At 36.4% G+C, this 19,705-nt stretch overlaps 1 protein-coding gene across 16 annotated transcripts in view; it reads right to left on the reverse strand.

The window, feature by feature from the left end:
- SGIP1 (SH3GL interacting endocytic adaptor 1) overlaps positions 1-19,705 on the reverse strand; it is a 142,133-nt gene that overhangs the window by 64,261 nt on the left and 58,167 nt on the right. For 9 of the 16 annotated variants that reach the window (XM_087719504.1, XM_087719505.1, XM_087719503.1 and 6 more), the window contains exons 2-7: positions 18,194-18,257; positions 13,773-13,797; positions 9,025-9,102; positions 6,583-6,639; positions 3,802-3,856; positions 2,887-3,062 (exon numbers count right to left, since the gene is read on the reverse strand). In XM_087719504.1, coding sequence (XP_087575630.1) covers positions 2,887-3,062; positions 3,802-3,856; positions 6,583-6,639; positions 9,025-9,102; positions 13,773-13,797; positions 18,194-18,257 — 455 coding nt within the window. The remainder of the gene's footprint in view (positions 1-2,886; positions 3,063-3,801; positions 3,857-6,582; positions 6,640-9,024; positions 9,103-13,772; positions 13,798-18,193; positions 18,258-19,705) is intronic. The other 7 variants (XM_087719516.1, XM_087719507.1, XM_087719517.1 and 4 more) reach the window with 3 other exon arrangements.

The following is a 19,705-nucleotide window of genomic DNA, read 5'->3' on the forward strand; positions in this document are numbered from 1 at the left end:
ATTCTCTCTTCTTAAGTAAATTAAATCTAGCTATTAGAGAATTTCTACACTACCATAATAATATTCCAATTACTATTTACTTTTGTAATACTACCTGAACAAACTTCTTTTGAAATATTTTTAAAAGGGTATCATTTCTCCCGAATTTTGCTGTAACAATTAGAATCAACATCTGTACTATTACAGCACAAGTCCTTGAAAAAGCCGATTATATTCTGACTAGAAATACTAAAAAATATAAGGATTTCGATTCAGCATACTAACTTTCTGATCAAGGTAGCATGATGGACAACAACTCACAGAAACCTTTTTGCCAATAGCAAATTCCAAAATAAATATATAATAGTTTTGCACATAAAATTGAATTCAAATGCTGCTAATCAAGTGATATTACTTTTCAAGTCAAGAGATCACAATATTTGGTTTAAATGCTCCAGAGATTTTACGTTATGCAAACAATTGTACACACAATATATCTCACTAATATAAAGTATAGCCCTACTCAATTTAAAGAAATGACACTGTACATTGTAAGTATAAAGCTATTTAAGTTATTCTTTTCATCATCCTGCATTCATGAAAAGCATTACAGCTCTAGAAACTTCCTTAAATTGCATGGCATCACTTGATTAGGAAGCTGCATTCTCTCCAATGCAACAAAGTCATCATTCTGATTAACAGCTTCCATGTCTTCCACAGTCCAGGAAATGAGTGTTACAAATCACCTCTTGAACTTGATTTCCATATACTACAATATAACACACTGTTGCTTTCAAACCCAGCTGCATCAGCTTTGTGAATTCATAATGATTGCAAGGTTCATTTACTGAAATAAAGACCACCAAATTGCACATACACACACAATGCATAAAAGTTGGAACTTCGTGCAGCAATAAATGATGAAGGCATAGATGTTATACCAACATTAGGTTTCAAACAATTTCCATGACTTTAGCTTAGCTAGATTTGTTTCCAGTTGTATATCCAATACGTTGTTGGATTCTGTGGTGTTAGAACCAAATGATAGAAGAAACAAAGCCATATAGTTTCTTTAACTGGAAATACAGAAATTTATGCAATCAGGGCATGTACAGTTTTATTATTTACTGCTAATCATTTCTTATAAATCTAGTAATTAGTAGTACCCAGGGACCAATTGGGGAATGTCACAATTATCTTCTTTTTGTACTGCTGTTTTTTCCACAAAAGAATGGTCAGGATACTATTATTATGAGAGTGATAAACTTACAGACTTACAATTCATTTGCATAATTTTTGTGAAGGAATGCTATTAAAATGGTTCATTTCCAAAGTAGATATATAACTATCTACCTGATGAACAAATCACCCCATTGAGTCGTAGTTGAGTCAATTAGAAGCTAACCATCTGTGTGGGATGAAAGTAAGTACTATTTAGTGTTTAATGAATTAATCATCAGTGTAGCAGAAACAAATCTCAATAAAAATTCTGGGTCAATATATTGTTTGAGTAGCTCTGTTTGGACAGAGAAGCCTTGAACTGACTAATAGAATTCATCCTCAGGTATCTGTAAAGTACAAACTCCCTCTAAGGTGTTCCGACATAAGACCATTGGACTTACAGTATATCTCTTTTTTACCAGTAAATCATACTTATTTGTGTGCCTTTTTCCAGAATGTCAGCCATGTGCTGCATTGGAAAAAGAGGCTATTGCTTTGAGGAACTGGAAACATTTCTTAGACAGCATGATGAGCAGGTATCCATTTCTGAAAATGGGGTTTTGATAAGAAATAAGAGTTATATGTATCTAGAAACCTTGGTGAATCAGCCAATGACTTGGCTAACTGATGTAAGGGTTAGAAGGCTAGCACATGTCATCTAGATCAGGGGTTCATTTTCAGAACCAGGCCACTGAAGTGGTAGGCGAGTGCGCGCACACACAGCTACATTTGTGAGCGAAACTATCCCTCCCCCCCCCCCCAGCCGCTGTCTCTGCCAGTCCATCAAGCTGGAAAGATTGGGGAAAGGTGATCTAGATAAATTGATGGTGTTCAGAAGCAGGGACCACAATGCAGTACTCTATTAGCAAAAATCACAGAATGCAGCCATCTCTGAACAGATAGGTGAAAGGAAGGACATACTGAGATAGTGCTATAATAGAGAGCATCATGTCGCTCTAGACATTGCCAACAAATTGGCCAGAATTACTCTGACTGAAAATATCAGGTCTTGAGAATTCTTGTCATGTTAAACTTCTAGAAATAAAAGCTTTGCACTATTGAGAGTAAAAGGTACATTATTCAGGTCCCAGTAATGCTACCCATCACTTCTGCATCTCAAAACGACTTAAATCTTTTATCTCTGACCTGCAAATTTTGAATGACATTCTTCATCTTTTTATACTGGATCCCTTTTGGAAATTGGAAACCCAATTTCCAATAACTGTTATAAAAATGGGAGAACAAACAACACAGCTCAGTTTAATTATTTTTTTAAAAAAAAGTCTGAATTGTGGCCATTTCATGACTATTTTGAATAAGTGGCCTCTTATTTCTCGTTCAAATGGTTTTCAAAATGCTTTTTAAAATATAGATCATATCCATGCCATGTATTCATTTCTAAAACCATAATAGTAGCATGCAGAGAAAATTGCTGCAACTTCTTTAAAATGTTCTCTCTTTAAAAGATCTGTCAAGAGCGCTGAGTAGCTATGGAAATCATGATATTTTTCACCATATCTTGAACCTAAAATGGTTTGTAGGAAGCCCTTATGCTGTGAAATACTTGACAAAACCAAATTTGGAGGAGATGAATAACATAAACTGATTGTATGGCACACCTGGAAAATAAGCAAAATACAATTTGGGAAGTCTTAGGAAGTAGCAAATTAAAAATATATTGCTTACCACTGGTGAAGGTGAAAGTGCAATATTGCCTATAGAAGCTTTCAGTTCATCAACAGTTGCTGCACTCTTAAGAGTGTCTTTAGATTGCAAAGGTTTAATCTTAATGTTGAATTTCTTGTGCGCCTCCTCTTCCTCTTCAGATTCACTTGAAGAATAAAAGTGCTTTCCTTTGGTAGGTAGATCACAGTTAAAGAGAAATGCAACCAATCTGTAGACTACAATACAACATTATTTCAGTTTCAGGATACGTCCATCAAGGCACCAGTTTTAAATGAATGGTATGATTCCAGTGGCATACAATACAATTTTAGTTTAGTACAGTACATTACATTGCAGTACAGTACATACGTTGGAATGAAGCTCTAAACTTAAAGGGGGAAATCAGACAGTGCTAAGCAGCTCGAAAGAAACCTTGAATATGGTCCACTGTAGAGATGTCTATTGAGATTCTCAGTCATCCAGGTCATGGTTGTCCCAAAGTTTCTTTTTTAAGAGACAACTGGACTTTCAGATTTTTCTTTGCTTGGATGTTTTGCTTCTCATCCAAGAAGAGAGCTGAAGAAGCTTCTTGGATGAGAAATGAAATGTCTTCAAAGAAAAAACAGAAAGTTAGTTTCATCTCAAAAGAGCTCCATTGTAGAGAGTTCTCCACTATAGGAGCAGATGGCATCTAGAATCAGGCAATCTCTTCCCAGTGGCACAATATATATTTACTGGGAACGTAGGACTAAAAATGCTAATAATACTGGAATCCTATTCTTTTTCTCTCTGTTGAAATTTTTTTTCAATATCAGAAAAGCTAGACATTGGGAAGATTATGTGACTGAGTATGAGAAGGATTCTGGCAGGTGTAGCTAGATCATCTGTGAGCCCCCTATCTGACCAAGGAAGTTGCAAATTAAAAATAAAGGATATAGCCTGGTTCGTCTGGTCTGATGCTGTATCCTTCTTCATCAAGTTCAGGTGAATTCTGGTATGGCAAATATAGTGAAGGAGTCAAAATGTAAACATTCTTTTCTTTTTCCCTTTTTCCTCAAAACCTCATTAATGAGGCTTTTACTTATTCATTTTGAGAATGTATAACCCCTCCTAATTAAAAAAATTGCTACAATAAAAATAATCATTAACAGAAAAAAAAGTAATCCTCGAGCTTCTGGGAGGATTAAAACGGCCTCCCCTGAGCTCTGTAGCCCCTCTGAGCATGGAAACAGGCTGTTTTCAGCCTCCCAGAACTTCCAGGACACCCATTTTTCACCCTCCCCGAGCCTCCGCATGGGCCCTGGCATCCCAAACTGGATGGGCTGGTAGAGAGTGGGAGCAAGCAGTTTTGGGTCCCTCTCAATAAGTCTATGTAATACCGCTATTGTATTAGGTGCACTGGATATCAGGGGGTTTTCAGATACAATTCAAGGTGCAGTGGTTATCTCTAAAGCTCTACACAGCATAGATATTGGTGATTCGAAGGACTATCTCTCCAATTTCTGCCTATTCTACAAAAACCGAGAATTTATGTTTTCCAAATCCCATCTACTGTGTGCTATAGAATATCCTCCACCAAAATTTAGCTAGCCCCAAATTTGCTGCTCTATAAAGACTTGGCTCTTCTCCCTGGTACTGGACATATGAGCCTGCTACTATTGTCATATAAATATATTTTTGTGGGGCTTTGTTCCTGACAGGGTGTGTATTTTATTTCTTTATCATTGTTTTTGTACTATATATTTTTTGCAACTCTGTTAGCTACCTTGAACCTGCTCTACAAGTAGATGATAATATACAGGCAGTTCTTGACTTATCATCATTCATTTTGTGACCATTCAAAGTTACAATAGCACTGAAAAAAAGACTTATAAGCAGTCCTCACACTTGCAACCATCACAGCATCCCCAAGGTCATATGATAAAAATTTGGATACCTGAGATGTATTTACAATGGTTGCAGAGTCCAGAAATCATGGATTGCCATTTGTGACTTTCCCAGCTGACTTTCAACAAGCTGTCAATGGGGGAATTTGTCTAATGACCACATGATTTGCTTACCAACCATAGCAAAAAAGATACTAAGATCAGATATGATTCATTTAACAACCGAATAGTTCTGATTCCAATTGTGATTGTAAGTTGAGGCCCCAAAAGAACATTAAATGCATACTGTACCTGCATACATGTCACTCAATTTATTAGGCAGTAAACATAAAAAAGATTTTAATCCAAACAGCTAACTTCCTAGGGGATATCTTGCAAAATAGTATTACTATATATCTACACTGTTTATGATGCCCAGCTACCTAACAAAATAAAGAATACACTTAGGGATTAAAGAAATATACTGTATGGTGAGAGATTAAACACTCTATCCAGGGGTGAAATACTCTAAAGTCTGCTACCGATTAGCTTTGTGCAGGCATGCGAATCAGTAGTTAAAAAATGCTTTAAAAGTAAAAAAAAATTCCAACGATCAGTTGTGTGACAATCAGCTGTGCTGTGTTATCGTCAGAACTTTAAAAAAAACCTTTTAAAGCATTTTTAAACTACTGGTTCAGGCGAATTGGCTCAAACCGATAGCATTTCACCCCTGATTCTATCTTGACTAATTCACTAATGTGAAAACATTATCAGGAGAAATGTATTTTTCTACTATGAGGATGGTTTTCATATTAACAATATCTCTGAAACTGAGCTTCCCTTCAAACTGAGCTTCCCTTCAAATGATTTGCAATATTTTTTTTTTGTTTCCAAATCAAATGGGCAAAGTGTTCATATACATATGAAACACTAGATGGGGAAGACTAACAATTTCCTTTTCTGTTTGTGCGGAGAGGAAGCAATATTCTTCTATAGGCATGCGTCTGACAAACTGAGGGAATGGACAAAGTCTTTGGTTATTTCCAGCTTGGAAGGATAACCAGTGAGCACTGACCAGTTTGCAGTTCTCTTCGCTCAGCTCTTGGCCAGGGAGGTGAAGAAACAGTGAAGTGTCACCCCACAAAGATATAATGCACATGACTGCATTTGTATTGGTTTGATGTCCAAATAGATCTTAAAACAGGGTACAAAACAGCTCAAATCAACCTTGGATACCTTTTAAACTGGACTGAGTAGTGTTGGGAGACAGAAGGTTGCTTATGTGGAAAAGTTCTAAATTTCTGATCCAATGAAGCTAGATTGATTGATTGATTGATTTGATAAATGTGTATTAGCCACCCATCTCGCACTTTTCAGCTCCTTCTAGCCTTAGATTTTGCTGGAAGGTTAAAAAAAGTAGTTGAAGTCTCACTGACCACAAATTTGGGGAAGATAATAGATTCCATTACTATTTCTTTACTTTTCAGTGCTCCCAACAATCAGCAGAAGTTTATTCAGTTCGGGATCCTTTCAATACATCAGTAGGTGGATATTATTAGCAAGGGGAAAGATAGACATGGCTGATCTCTTCTATACATAATCCATTAGTTTCATGGGGAAAAAAATCAGTCCAGGCCAATTGCAGGGATGTATCTGGTAACTAGATATATCAGCAGAATACTTTACATGCAGGTGTTGTTACTGATTTTGTGCTGACTGATAGGATCAGCTAAAAATATAATTCATAGTCAGTATGACACAATAATAAGCATGCAAATAAGTAATCAAGTCTCACTGGAACAAATAATGTTTTAAAAGACTGCTGTCAACAGCGGGTTTTTTTTAAACTTACATATCTTTCCCAGTCAATCTCTGAATAAAATCCATTCGGAGCACCATTTGTTCTCTTCTGTAACACATAGTTTAAACAATGTTTTTGTTTTTGTTGTTATAAGAGGGGGGAATTAAAATGCTATAATTTCTTAGAAGACATGAAAAACTCGATGTTTTCAATGGAGGAATGCCCCAACATTGACCACTCCATTAAGAATAACTAAAAAGGCCATTCCAGGTTCTTTACTCTGCAACTTTCCATTCTTAAGCTCTCAACTATTCCAGAGCTGATAACCAGTGTAGGAATTGTAAGAAAATATGATAACTTTCATTGGCAAAGTACAGAATAGCAATAGCAATAGCACTTAGACTTATATACTGGTTCACAGTGCTTTTACAGTCTTCTCTAAGTAATTTACAGAGTCAGCATATTGCCCCCAACAATCTGGGTCCTCATTTTACCCACCTTGGAAGGATGGAAAGCTGAATCAACCTTGAGCCCGGTGAGATTCAATCTGCCAAATTGCAGTCAGCAGAAGTATTCTGCAGTACTGCATTCTAACCACTGTGCCACTACAGCTCTTATAAGTATAAGACAACTATGCAATAGATGATAACTCAGTGACAAGAGTTCCAGATTTAATTCCTGCCACCCCACATCATAGATTCATATAGCAGGTTTTTAGATGTCTTAGCCCAAGACCCTGAAGTCATTGAGAGAAATAATGCTGAGTTATACTGTGGGATATCCAATAAATTCTTGGCTCATAACACACCAGACCTAATTGTGATTGAAAAGAAGAAAGTGTGATAATTGATGTGGCAATATTGGGGGAATAGTTGGAACAGAAGACAAAGAATTGGAGAAGATCACAAAATATAAAGATCTTTGATACTGATTTAAAACCAGAAATATTTCTGTTGGGTATTCTACCAGATAATTATAATAAGGGGAATACATATTTGATCCTAGATGTATTAACTGCAGCCAGAATTGTATTTGCACAATGGAAAAGTGAAGAGATCCCTACAGATGATAATGTGATTAAAAAATGTGCAGAAATGAATAGATTAACACTTACAATTAAGGAAAAGGAACAAACTGAATATTTTATGATATGGGATTTATTTTATCAATGGTTAGATAACAAAAGAGAACTTAGAAACCTGGAAATGTAAGAAAAAGATTAATGAAATAAGAGAGATTTGTTAAAAATAAAGAAGTATTATGATTTCTATTTTATTATTATAGAATTAATATAAATGTAATGAATATTGTTATAAACATTATGATTGCTATCTTTCAAACTATTTATAACCAGACAACACACTGTTTAATTGAAAATGAAACTTCGACATGTTAAAAAAGTAAAAAACTTTATACAAAACCCCCAAAAATCAAAGTATAAAGATCTGAAAATTAAAATCAAAATATTATAGCATAACTAGTAGCCCCAATTGTTATTGGCATGCTGGGTGCCACACCAGAAAATCTTCAACAGTTAGAAAATCTGTGCAATGACAAAATTTCCATCTGTCAATTGCAAAAGGACATACTGCTTGATTCTACATATTTACTATGCTGGTATATTATGACATGATTTCCCAGTATTGTATATATAACAATAATAACAATTCTAGAATATTTAAAGGTTTTTTTTGCATATAACATGCAGAATCAAGATGCATAGTTTCATTTCAAAATAATGTATTATTAACATAATATAGCCAAGGTTTTCTTTTATAAACACCATTTTAAGCCAAGCTTCATAAAACAGTCTGTTTTCCATTTAATTTATTTGAATTAATATTACTTGATTCCCCCATCCAAAAGCTTTCTATTACAAAACACTAATTAACGTCTAACCATGATTAGGTATATACAGTATATGCTTTAAGGTGATAGCCTAGAAAGCAGGAGACTGTGAGTTGTAGTCCCGCCTTAAAAATGAAACCTGGCCAGGTAACTTTGGGCCAGTCACTCTCTACCAGCCCAACCGACCTCAAAGATTGTTGCGGGTAAAATAGGAAGAGGAGGAGTATTAGGTATGCTCACCACCTTGACTTATTTATCAAAATAATAAAGGCAGGGTACAAATCTAATAAATAAATATGAACTTATAATATAAACACATAAGAAACATCCATGGTTGCTGCAGTGGCTATTGGCACACTGGGTGCCATACCAGAAAGCCTTGAACAGCACTTAGAAAGTATATTCATTGACAAAAAGCTACCCTGCCAATTACAAAGAGCTACACCACTTAGATCGTAGTTTGTGTAAAAGTGAAGCATTAGTCATCCTATCTGGAGCACCAATGATGAAAGTACATTGCAATACATAACACATGAAGAATATCAAAGATGCATTAGGGAATTTTAAAGAAAAAAACAAAACTGTTGCAGTTTCAACATTGTAACCAACCCACTTGAAGCTTTAAGCCAATATTCACATTCTTACCGAAACTGCTTTTCCGCCTTCCTGGGTACATTCTGGTTTGCTATTGTAGGATGGATCATGAGGATGAGGGCTGGGTGGCTGGAATGGATTTTGTTTTTTGTAGAAAAAGGGTTAAAGTGTTTGGTGGTTTGACTTAAAAATAAATACATGAAAACTACATGGAGTAAGCAAGCTGAAAATGCACTTTCTGAAGGAATTATTTGCCAAATTAATGTTGCTATCAGCAGACTATTTTGGAACATAGAGTACCGCTCTATTCATCAGAAGTTAGGCATTGTAAGGGAATTCAGCTGACAGCTATCATGATTTTAAATATCATTTCATGGTCTATTAAGAGAACATTAGATTGCTATGTATTTTAAAACCTCATCTTCCTCTTCTCTCTCTTTTTCATCAGTCAATAGCCTTTTCAATTTTGTATTTCAATGCAGTATATATTTTCCGATAAAACTGGACAGATCAATTTTAGGAATAATTTAATTAAGCAATCTTGCTATATAAAAGGGATAAGATCCTAAATTCATCCTGTTTGTCTGTGAGAAAAGAGATCAATACTATTTTGGTGTTCAGTAAGTTTTGAATAGTTGCAGGAAAGACGGTATTTTCTTAGGACTAGAAACTGTAGTCATGGATTGTATTGGGTTGTTACTCCAAGATGGGATAGAAACTATAAAAATTGAAAGTTTGTTTTATAATAATGGAGATGCCACATCCAGAAACTTGCAATTAATTCTTCAGTTTACTGAATAAACAGCTTTTCTTAGATTTAGGTTTATTCACAATATCAAACTTTGAAACTAGGAACAAAATTGAGCCTGATGGGAAATCTACTGACTGGAAGATAGTCCCAATCATTCTAGTCAGAGTAAACATGTCCCACAAAGGAAGAAAATTTCTTATACCATTTTAAGAGACATTTAACATATTTTATAAACTATAGAATAGAAATCCCAAATGTACTTTTTCAAGAGGCAACTGTACTTTCTGGTTTTTCTTTGAAGATGTTTCACTTCTCATCCAAGAAGCTTCTTCAGAGCTGACAGGATAGTGGGGAATGGTGTCACAGCTGAAGAAGCTTCTTGGGTGAGAAGTTAAAGGAATTTTTCAAAGAAAAATCAGAAAGTCCAGTTGCCTCTTGAAAAAGCACCTTTGGGACAACCATGACCTGGATGATTGAGAATCTCCGTAGTCACATGAAAAGCAAATAATGTCATTTGAAAGAATGCAAAATTATTGGATAAAAATAATCTTTAGCTTCAGGCTTCAGCAGTACTGAAACCCAGAGAAAAAAACTAGGTGTCACAGACAGTGAATATACCAGACTAACAGAAGTAAAGATGAAGCCAAAGACTGAAGACAGAAGGCAAAGTTATAAGAAAGTTACCTGCTTGATAAGCTCCCTGTCTCATTTTAAATTTTTCAGAAATATGATTTTGCTTGAAAATGGAAAGATGGGAGGAACAGAAAACTACACGAGCACATTATTAGTATGGCTGATTTAATGGAAACTGTATCTGTGTGAGTCAATGCTCATGACTTTAATAAAGATTTGATTTGATTTAAACTGTGCGAGCCAAATTCTAAGCTGTGTGGAAAAAATATGCTTGGCTATTAAAAATAATTCACTAACCAAGATTGCAGAAAGTGGGAAGGAAAAATAAATCAAGACAGTGAGTGGCAGGGAAGACTTACTCTTTCCCCCTTTATTTCCTCAATATAAACTGCTTGTCTCCCCAAGTTGCTAGTAAGATAGGGCAAGGGCAAAACACAGATTTTAGGATGTTTCTAGGAGGATAATGAGGACAAAGGACAATACATCTGTCATGACATCATCATGCAAATGATCTGGCCTCTGTATTTGCTTCAAACACTGAGATCCAAGAACACAATTATTTCATCTGTGTGACAAAGCTATGGTGCACATGCTATATGCAAAACCTATGGGCTCCACTTTGAGAATGATGTAAGCAAGCTGGGATGTGTTTAAAGAAGAAAGGACTGTATTTTGTTGCCTCCATGTCCAATAGCAGCTCCAGGAAAGCTACCAACTCTTTCTTGTGCTTAGATCAGTGGTGGTTAAACTGGGGATAATTACCCAAATTGACAATTTGGCCCATCCTGAGACAATGGAACAACTCATAAGGGCTTGTTTGTGAGTTGAAGATTTGGATGGAGACAACTATTACTGAGATGTTTGTCTAAAACAATAGAGCCTTTTTTTCTGTGGGAGTAATGACTCCAACTGGTGCAGAATGTGGTGGCACAGATAGTAAATGTTGCCAGATATTTGGCACATGTAACACTACTTTTGTGTGAGCTGCACTGGTTACTGGTGGATTTCCAGGTGCAATTCAAAGTACTATTTGGATTACCTTTAAAACCTTGCATGGCTTAGGACTGGGGTATCTGAGGGATCAGCTTTTTTCAAGAGTTTCTACCTGTCCAACCATGTAAAGCAGAATGATCATGCTGCACAAAGCATTCTGCACCAGTTGGAGTCATTGCTCCCACAGAAAAAAGGGTCTTTAATGAATTGCTCCATTGTTCCAAGGATATGCCAAATTATAATTTTGGGTAATTATCCCCAGTTTAACCACCACTTATCTAAGAATGTCAGCTGGCAGGACCAGAACACAAACCTTTTCTGCAGTGGCCCTTGCACTATGGAACACCCCCTCCCCCAGAGATCAGAATAGTTCCAACCATGTTAGCTTTTCATAATACCTTAAACATCTGGCTGTGTACTGGAGCCTGGGCCACTGACTATGTCAAGGACCCCATTTCCTGGCTATGTTGCTAAGTAGCCATGTATCTTGCTCCTATGTATATTTCATTGAACGGGTTTAGTATTTTTATTGGTTTGACTGTTTTATTGCTTTATTGTTGCCCATATTCATTGAGATCGATGGCAATAAAATTTTGATTGGTTGATTGATTGATTGATGGATTGACTGATTGATTGATTGATTGATTGAATGAATGAATGAATGAATGAATGAAATTAGCCGAGACTGGGAAAAGGTGTAATTTGTCAAGCAGTTGAAGAACCACTAGTTTAAATTATCAGTACAGAGTAGACTGCTCTATGAATGGGATCTGAGGAATGAATCAGCTTGCAAGTTAGGAAAGTCTATGTCTTTTTTCTTCTTCTGCTGAACAGAGCTTTGACCAAACTGTTATACATAAGTGTTCCAGGTGTGGTCTACTTTTGTTTAAAAAGAAAAAGGGGAAAATTAAATGCAATGAGGGGACATAAGGGGGATGCAGGATGATGTGTAGATGCCAGCTTTTTTCAACCTAGATTGCAACTACAAGCATTTCTACCCAATTCAGTTCTTCGGAAATCACTGCTATTGGGCTGAAAAGGAATTATGTTAAGGTGGGAGGATTAAGGATCTTGGGTCAGATGTTCAAAAAGTTAGATCAGCAAAAATTGTATTAGGACTTTTCCAGAAGACAAAGCTCACTCTCAGCAGTAGTAAGAAGTGTAATTGTGAGGAAGCAAAAGATGCCTTACTTCACAGAAGACACTTTTAAAAAGGTATCTAGAAGGCATATATTTCTATATTAATAAAACCTTCCCAACTCAGAACTCAATTAAAAGAAACCATTTTTATAATAGATGATTACTTTTAAAAAGGAAACAAAAATATTCTTTAAGTTTATCACTTCTTAAAAAGGATAAACATATGGAATTCTATATTATTGTATTGTGTAAGGGATTACACAAACTTTTTAAAAGAAGGAATGGGAGAAACTTTCAATCAGGAATTATAAAATTGGTAGGTAGAGGATGCTGGTCATTAATGATGAGATTTTATATGATTCAGTCCACAATTCAACCAATACAGCTTTGCCCCCAAAACTAGATGGACATGCCAGCTAGAAGAACCAACATTCACCCATGACATAAATATGCTGGGAAAATGCTTTTTTCTGGACATCAATTGGACTTCATGAATCCAGCTCATAATCCATGTACTAGAAGTTCATTCACTGTTCAGAAAAGTATCATCTGGAAAGGCCCTTAGGATTCAAAATTTCTAGGTCTTCATTCCTTTTTTTAAATAACATTTTTATTAAATTATAGAATAAAATACAAAAATATTGAAAGCAAATAATAGGAGTTTTCTGGGTCTTCAGTCTGTTTGTGAAGATCTGTTGAGCACACTCAACAATTACCCCCATTTTTTTTTCTCACCAGATAAATATGAAGAAGCCTTCTGAAATCAGGAACCAATATAAAACAAAGTTAAATTTGTATCTGAGCCCAACATTCTTTATGGCAAACATAAAGTCTAATAGCCGAAGTAAGTTTCTTTCTAAAATTAGTTCTAGCATGTATGAAAATCTTAAGCCCATAAATGAAAGCAACAATAATTTAAGAGCAGATCTTCTTTCTTATTTCTATTTTTTCCTGGTTGTGATGACCTTCAGTTCATTTTCTCAATTACAGAAACTGCTTTTCCAATTTTAAATCTTGGTATAATAATTGAAAGTTTTTGAAATTTGAAGAGGAGGTAAAGGCCTTAGACTAGATACAAGTAAAATCAAAATATATTGAAATGTATTATGTAAATTTAAAATATAGAATATTCTACATTAACTATAGAATATAGTGAATATATTCAAAATATTAAAATAGAAATAGGGAAGAAGATTTAAGAACGCTTAAGGCATATTTTCTATTGGATACAACTAGTTGAAAATAAAGGCTAATTTAAGAAAGAAATATCTTTAAAACTTACAGTTCCATCTCGGTCTGGTGATCCTCTGTAATAAAATTAAAATAGGTTCTATTACTGTATGAAGTCCAAAAATCTACATTAATTTAATTATCATCACTGCTCAATAAAATAGCTGCACTGAAAATGATTCTGCTTCTTAAAATCATATTTTTGCTTCAAATGTTTCTAATGAAACAGTATAATAAAAAAATAAAGCAACAAACGTATCCCCAAAATCAAATTATTAAACTGCACTACTGCCTCTGTACATAAATCTCATATCATAAATAGGATTTTTCCTCACTGCCTCCTTAACCTACATTCCTCCCATCTTTAATTGGCAAAAATTATGCCAACATCAATTCTGCCACCCCCTTTTCCCAGTGGACTTCAGCTTCCAGATTCCAGTCAGCATGGCTACAGCTGAGGATTCTGAGTTGGAATCTGCAAATGTGGAAAATGTCAACACTGGGGAAAGCTGTTCTGTACACACATTTGCTTCCCTCCGCATACATTCACACATATATGGAGGGCTAGGCAACTGCATGACCTCAGAGATGGATATTCACTAGAGGTTGGGTAGCATGAAAGTAGTGTACTTATTTATACAAACTGTGGTGTTTCACAGGACTCAGCAACATTCACACAACATGCAAGCGAAAAGGCCCATGCATTAATAACCACCTTAATTGGTGTAGCAATAAAATAGAGTTACCAATGCAAAACCTCTATAAATTTCTGTTTCCTAGAATGCTTCAAAAATGCCTTTCCCGCTTAATAAAAAGCATTATTTTCATCCACCTCTCTCTATAATTATTTCAGAATTGATGCTGGAGCATCACTGAAAAGACAAAAAAAATCAACAATTGAATTGTATAGAGTACTTGTTGATGTCTTTGTTAATTCATCTGTTTCTAAACTATATTTTGACTAGCTCATTAAAAATTAGATTCTAGAGTGCTTAGAAAAGATCCTTTTAAATTATTCAGAATAATGCTAGCATTTAGCTTGGTGAACCTACAAGGCTAGATGTCATTCATTGTAAGTTCCTCCTTTCAACATTTCTGTTACTGGATTGCTGTGATTGAATTTCAGCGCTGTTATGAAGTTATGAGTGTGACTGTCAGGCAAACACCTGGATAACTGACAACACAAGTTGACTCATGTTTACATCTCCATCTCCTATTCAGATGTGTTCCTTTCATGTATAGTCCATATTTCTTTTTAATATAATTCAACCTAATCCAATTAGGTTGGTCCAGAATGCGGCCGCGCGAGCGATCGTGGGTGCACCTCGTTTCACCCACGTAACACCTATCCTCCGCGAGCTGCACTGGCTGCCTGTTGATCTCCGAGTGCGCTTCAAGGTGCTACTTGTCACCTACAAAGCCCTGCATGGTATTGGATCTGGGTACTTGAGAGACCGCCTACTGCCAATTACCTCCACTAGGCCGATACGATCCCATAGATTAGGCCTCCTCCGAATTCCATCAGCCAGCCAATGTCGGCTGGCAACTACCCGGAGGAGAGCCTTCTCGGTGGCTGCTCCGACCCTCTGGAATGAACTCCCCATGGAGATTCGTACCCTCACCACCCTCCAGGCCTTCCATGTAGCCCTTAAGTCCTGGCTGTCCCGACAGGCCTGGGGCTAAAGATTTTAACCCCACTCGAATTGTATGACTGTTGTGTTTTTAATGATGTATTGTTTTCTCATGTTTGTGACTTGTTTGTCCTCCCTCCCCTTGAGTTGTGAGCCGCCCTGAGTCCCCCCAGGGAAAAGGGTGGCATACAAATAAAGCATCTCAATCTCAATCTCAATTTGATTCCTTGGCAGGATGTGATTTTATGTTGTGAGCAGGATTCCCAGGAGGGATGGAGTGTATTCCACAGCTCAGTTCAGATAGTTTGTGTGAGAGAAAGAGGGTGAACACAGTTGCTCCTTAATAATTCTCAGATTATATCCTTGATATACAGTAGATAGTAGGGGGCTTCAGTTTGGCAAGATTCTGTCTATAGGTGTGGAACAATAAAGAAATCTGCCTGGAAGAATCACTACATGTCTTTCATGATTTGGGGTGTGTGTATGACACAGGTATGTTAGATTACAATTTCAACAGTTCTCAGTGAACGTGGCCACTGTTGTAGGATATGTCAGCTAAAGGATTTTTATGACTACACCAATATACATCCTTTCAGTCCTTGAAAAAGTATATCACAGCATAATTTGCACTGCCCTGAAATCTGAACCCTAATCTGTCTCATTAAAGCTTGTAAATGGATATATCTTTTCAGTCTTACTGTAAAACACTGAAGGGCAATGATTGGTCAATTCAATTGGTGGTGTTTTCCCATCTAGTTAGTGTTAGCAGCCACTAGGAAAGAGCATCAGCTAATGCTCTCCTTTAAGTGTGATAGGCAGGCATGAGTGAATTTGAGCAGTTATCAGGATGGAGACCTTGGCCATCTTTACACACATACACACACACACGCACACACACACACACACACACTCTTACTTCACTACAAACATTCATTTAGATAATTTCAGCTGAATGCCCTAGGCTACAATCTGCATTAGTGATGCAGATAGTGCACCCCAACTTTTTTATAGGCGTCTTTAACCTGATGCTAAGAAACAGCCTGTGCGCTAATACCAACTGGACATTTGATTTCTTAGCTGATTTGCCTCCACTGCTTTCCTTTTTTATACACATGCAAGCATACAAACAGATACACGTTTTCTATCTTTAATCTACTGCCTCATATATTCAATAGGCCAATAAATCCAGGAGTTTCAATGCACTCAATGGGGCTCCCCCTTGTCATTTTAAATGGATTTTATGAATAGCTGAAAGCATCTTCCTCTAGCACCTTACTAAGGAATTTAGTCAAACCAAGTCTATGGTAAAGTTTTACCTCTTATGCAAAACTTGGCTTCACATTTTGGGCAGGACATAACAGAACTTTCCAGAATCATTGAAAACAATACTGTCAATAATGAGCATGGAGAATTCCAAAAGAGTTATTCCTGCCTTTGGTTTATTCCAGCTTTAACCTTTGAATATACTTAACAGAGCAGAATAGGGATGGAAAATGGGACATTGGGTGACATTTTCTCTATTCTGCACATTTAAACAATTTAGGGGGTGGAGGTGATAAACGATTCCATAAATCTGATCTACAAAAATTATTTTATTTTACACAGTATGCAAAAACATGATTTAAAACATTTCAAATAAACATAATTAAAGGAGAGGCATTTGATCAGCAGTAATCATAGTACTCAAAAAAATTGGTGCAGGATGATCAAAAGAATTTTCACATATGTCAAAAATGGAAACATTCTTGTGAATTTCCTTGATCTCTCTACTTTCCAATTTTTAAGCTTTTTTGATATTTGCTATGAAACTTCTCAGGGGAAAAAAGGTGTAGGTGTGGAAAAATGTCTTCGAGAAACAGAAAGCAGCAACATACTTAAAATATTTTCCCCCTCACATATCCAGGAACTGTTAAGCATCTCACCCTGGAAAACAGTTTCATTTTAAAAACTCTTGTAAACTAACAATAGAATTTTGTGCTATACTGTAACTAAATAATCCAAGTCAATTCTTCACGGACATCAGAAAAGCTTTCTTTCTTTCTTTCTTTTTTTCTTTTTTTTCTTTTCAGTAAGTCTTTATATTCACAGTGTTGAATGAATTCAATCAAACTTGCAGCTTCATTTCTTTGACAATTTAGATAAAATATAGTTGTCCTATCAGGGAACCAGAGAAATGAGCAACTGTGCTTTCATTGTTTGTGTAAAACAGCCTCATTCATGAAACAGCTCCAGTTATGTATGTGTGTGTTGGTTTACAAATTCATATTTATAGGCCACCCACCCAACTAAAACATTATTTTGAATGACAATTAACAATAAATTCAGAATCACAAAAAAAAGGAAAAGTGGTGCATTAGATAAACAGATGAAAACACCAACTAAAATAATCCATGGCATAATAAAATTGCCATCAAGGGACATATTCCCAACACAGGACCTTGGCTCAGTATTGAAGACACCAAGATAGAAAGCAGGAGACCACAATTCCAAGTCCTGCCTTAGGCATGAAAACCAGCTGGGGTTCTTTGGACCAGTCACTCTCTCACAGCCCAACCCACCTGAGAGGACTGTTGTTGTGGGGAAAATAAGAGAAGGAAGGTGTGTTAGATATGTTCACTGCCTTGAGTTTTATTTATTTTTTTATTTGTATCCTCAATAGTTATTTGTAAAAATGATAAAGTTAGGGTTCAAGTACATATATAGATACTGTTAGAGAGGCCGGGAACCACGAGAGGGAAGGCATACCATCTAGATCTCATTAGAGGGCACTATTCTAAGGGTGGGACAGGATCCAATCTAACTCTCTCTATCTTCAGACTGTTAATTCACAGTACATACTTACGTGGAATCGGTATCCTTTTCTTTCTTCCGTATTCCAAAGGCTTTCCTTGTACGCTTTTTCAATCCTGTGGAGACAGGAGAAAAAATAATGGGCTACATCAGGCAGCTTTAAACTGGGTTAAGTCATACAGTAGATCAGTGGTCCCCAACCTTTGGGGCAGCAGGCACTGGTTCTGTGGAGAGAGGTTTTTCCATGGACCAGAGGAGGCGTGGTTTCGCATGCTGACTGCATCCCGTGGATTGGGCTTCGCTTGTTTGCGCGGCCTGGTTTTTGGCATGCCACAGCCCGGTGCCAATCCACAGGTTGGGGTTTGGAGACCCCTGCAGCAGATGGCTTAGCGGACAATCGGATTCAACATACTTGGAAGTAAGAGTTGTGCTTTAAAAATAAACAGTATTGTCATATAGCGAATAAAGAATTATAGAGGACTTTATATTACACAGCTCAATAGAATGTAGAGGGCTTTTTTCGTGCAAAAGGAATGATTTACTATGAGTTTTACTGGTTTAATAGACAATTACAAGTGAATAATGGTTCTGTTAAAGACTAAATTATAAATGGCAAACTCCCTCAGCAGAGTAAATAAAACTAAATATTTTAAGAAATAGATACATTTTTGTTGTTTTTTACAATGCTATTTTGGTATTCCTGTCATACTCTTCTACGTTAATAAATTCACACACACATACAAACAGACACAATTATAAAAGCAAACAGTTTTGATTGACATTACTTATATTTATTATATTATATTACCAATTACATTACTTATATTTGTTAAATGCTGAAGAGAACAATATCCAAAACTTCCCATCAGAGGAGATGAGCCAATATGGTCTAGTGGTGAAGGTGCTGACCTCAAAACTAAGAGATTGTGAGTTCTAGTCCTGCCTTAGGTGTGAAAGTCGACTAGGTGACTTTGGACTAGGTGACTTTTCTCAGCCCAGCCCACTTCACAGGGTTGTTGTTGTTGGGACATGAAGAAGAGGAAGAATATTAGGTATGTTGGCCACCTTTAGTTATTAAGTAATTAAGTTTACTCTCTTTGAAAAAAAAAAGATAAATGAAAAAGTTCTTTTTATCAAACTGGATGAGAATTTTTAAAAAAACTAAATACAGAAGTGTCAGCCTCTGCTTTGCTGCTGCTTCGGCTGCCATTGAAATGGGGAGGGGGGGCATGGTATTTGGGAGGGGTTTACTTGAGGAAGATTCTGGAGTTCTGCTGCCTGTTGGACTGCGCATGCGGAGGAGGTTCCCGCCAAGGCCAACGGCACCGACATTCCATCTTGGTGATGCCTTTCGAAGTTATCTCACACCTGACAATTGGGAGAATTATGATTGGACTGCAACTGGGATGCCAAGGGGTGGGGAATGGGATATTTTAAATATCACTCGCTTTCGCGCCTAAATAATCAGTCTTTGCTTTGCTACGCTTCTGATCATTTATAATTAGTAAAAGTACACTTGATTTCTATCAATGGAGTCTTGTGGTTTTCTTTCCTAATTACTCAA

Source organism: Thamnophis sirtalis, unplaced genomic scaffold (assembly GCF_051295495.1).
Source record: "Thamnophis sirtalis isolate CommonGarterSnake01/CBP01778 unplaced genomic scaffold, rThaSir2_p1.2 scaffold_7, whole genome shotgun sequence".
In the NCBI taxonomy this organism is placed as follows: Eukaryota; Metazoa; Chordata; class Lepidosauria; order Squamata; family Natricidae; genus Thamnophis; species Thamnophis sirtalis.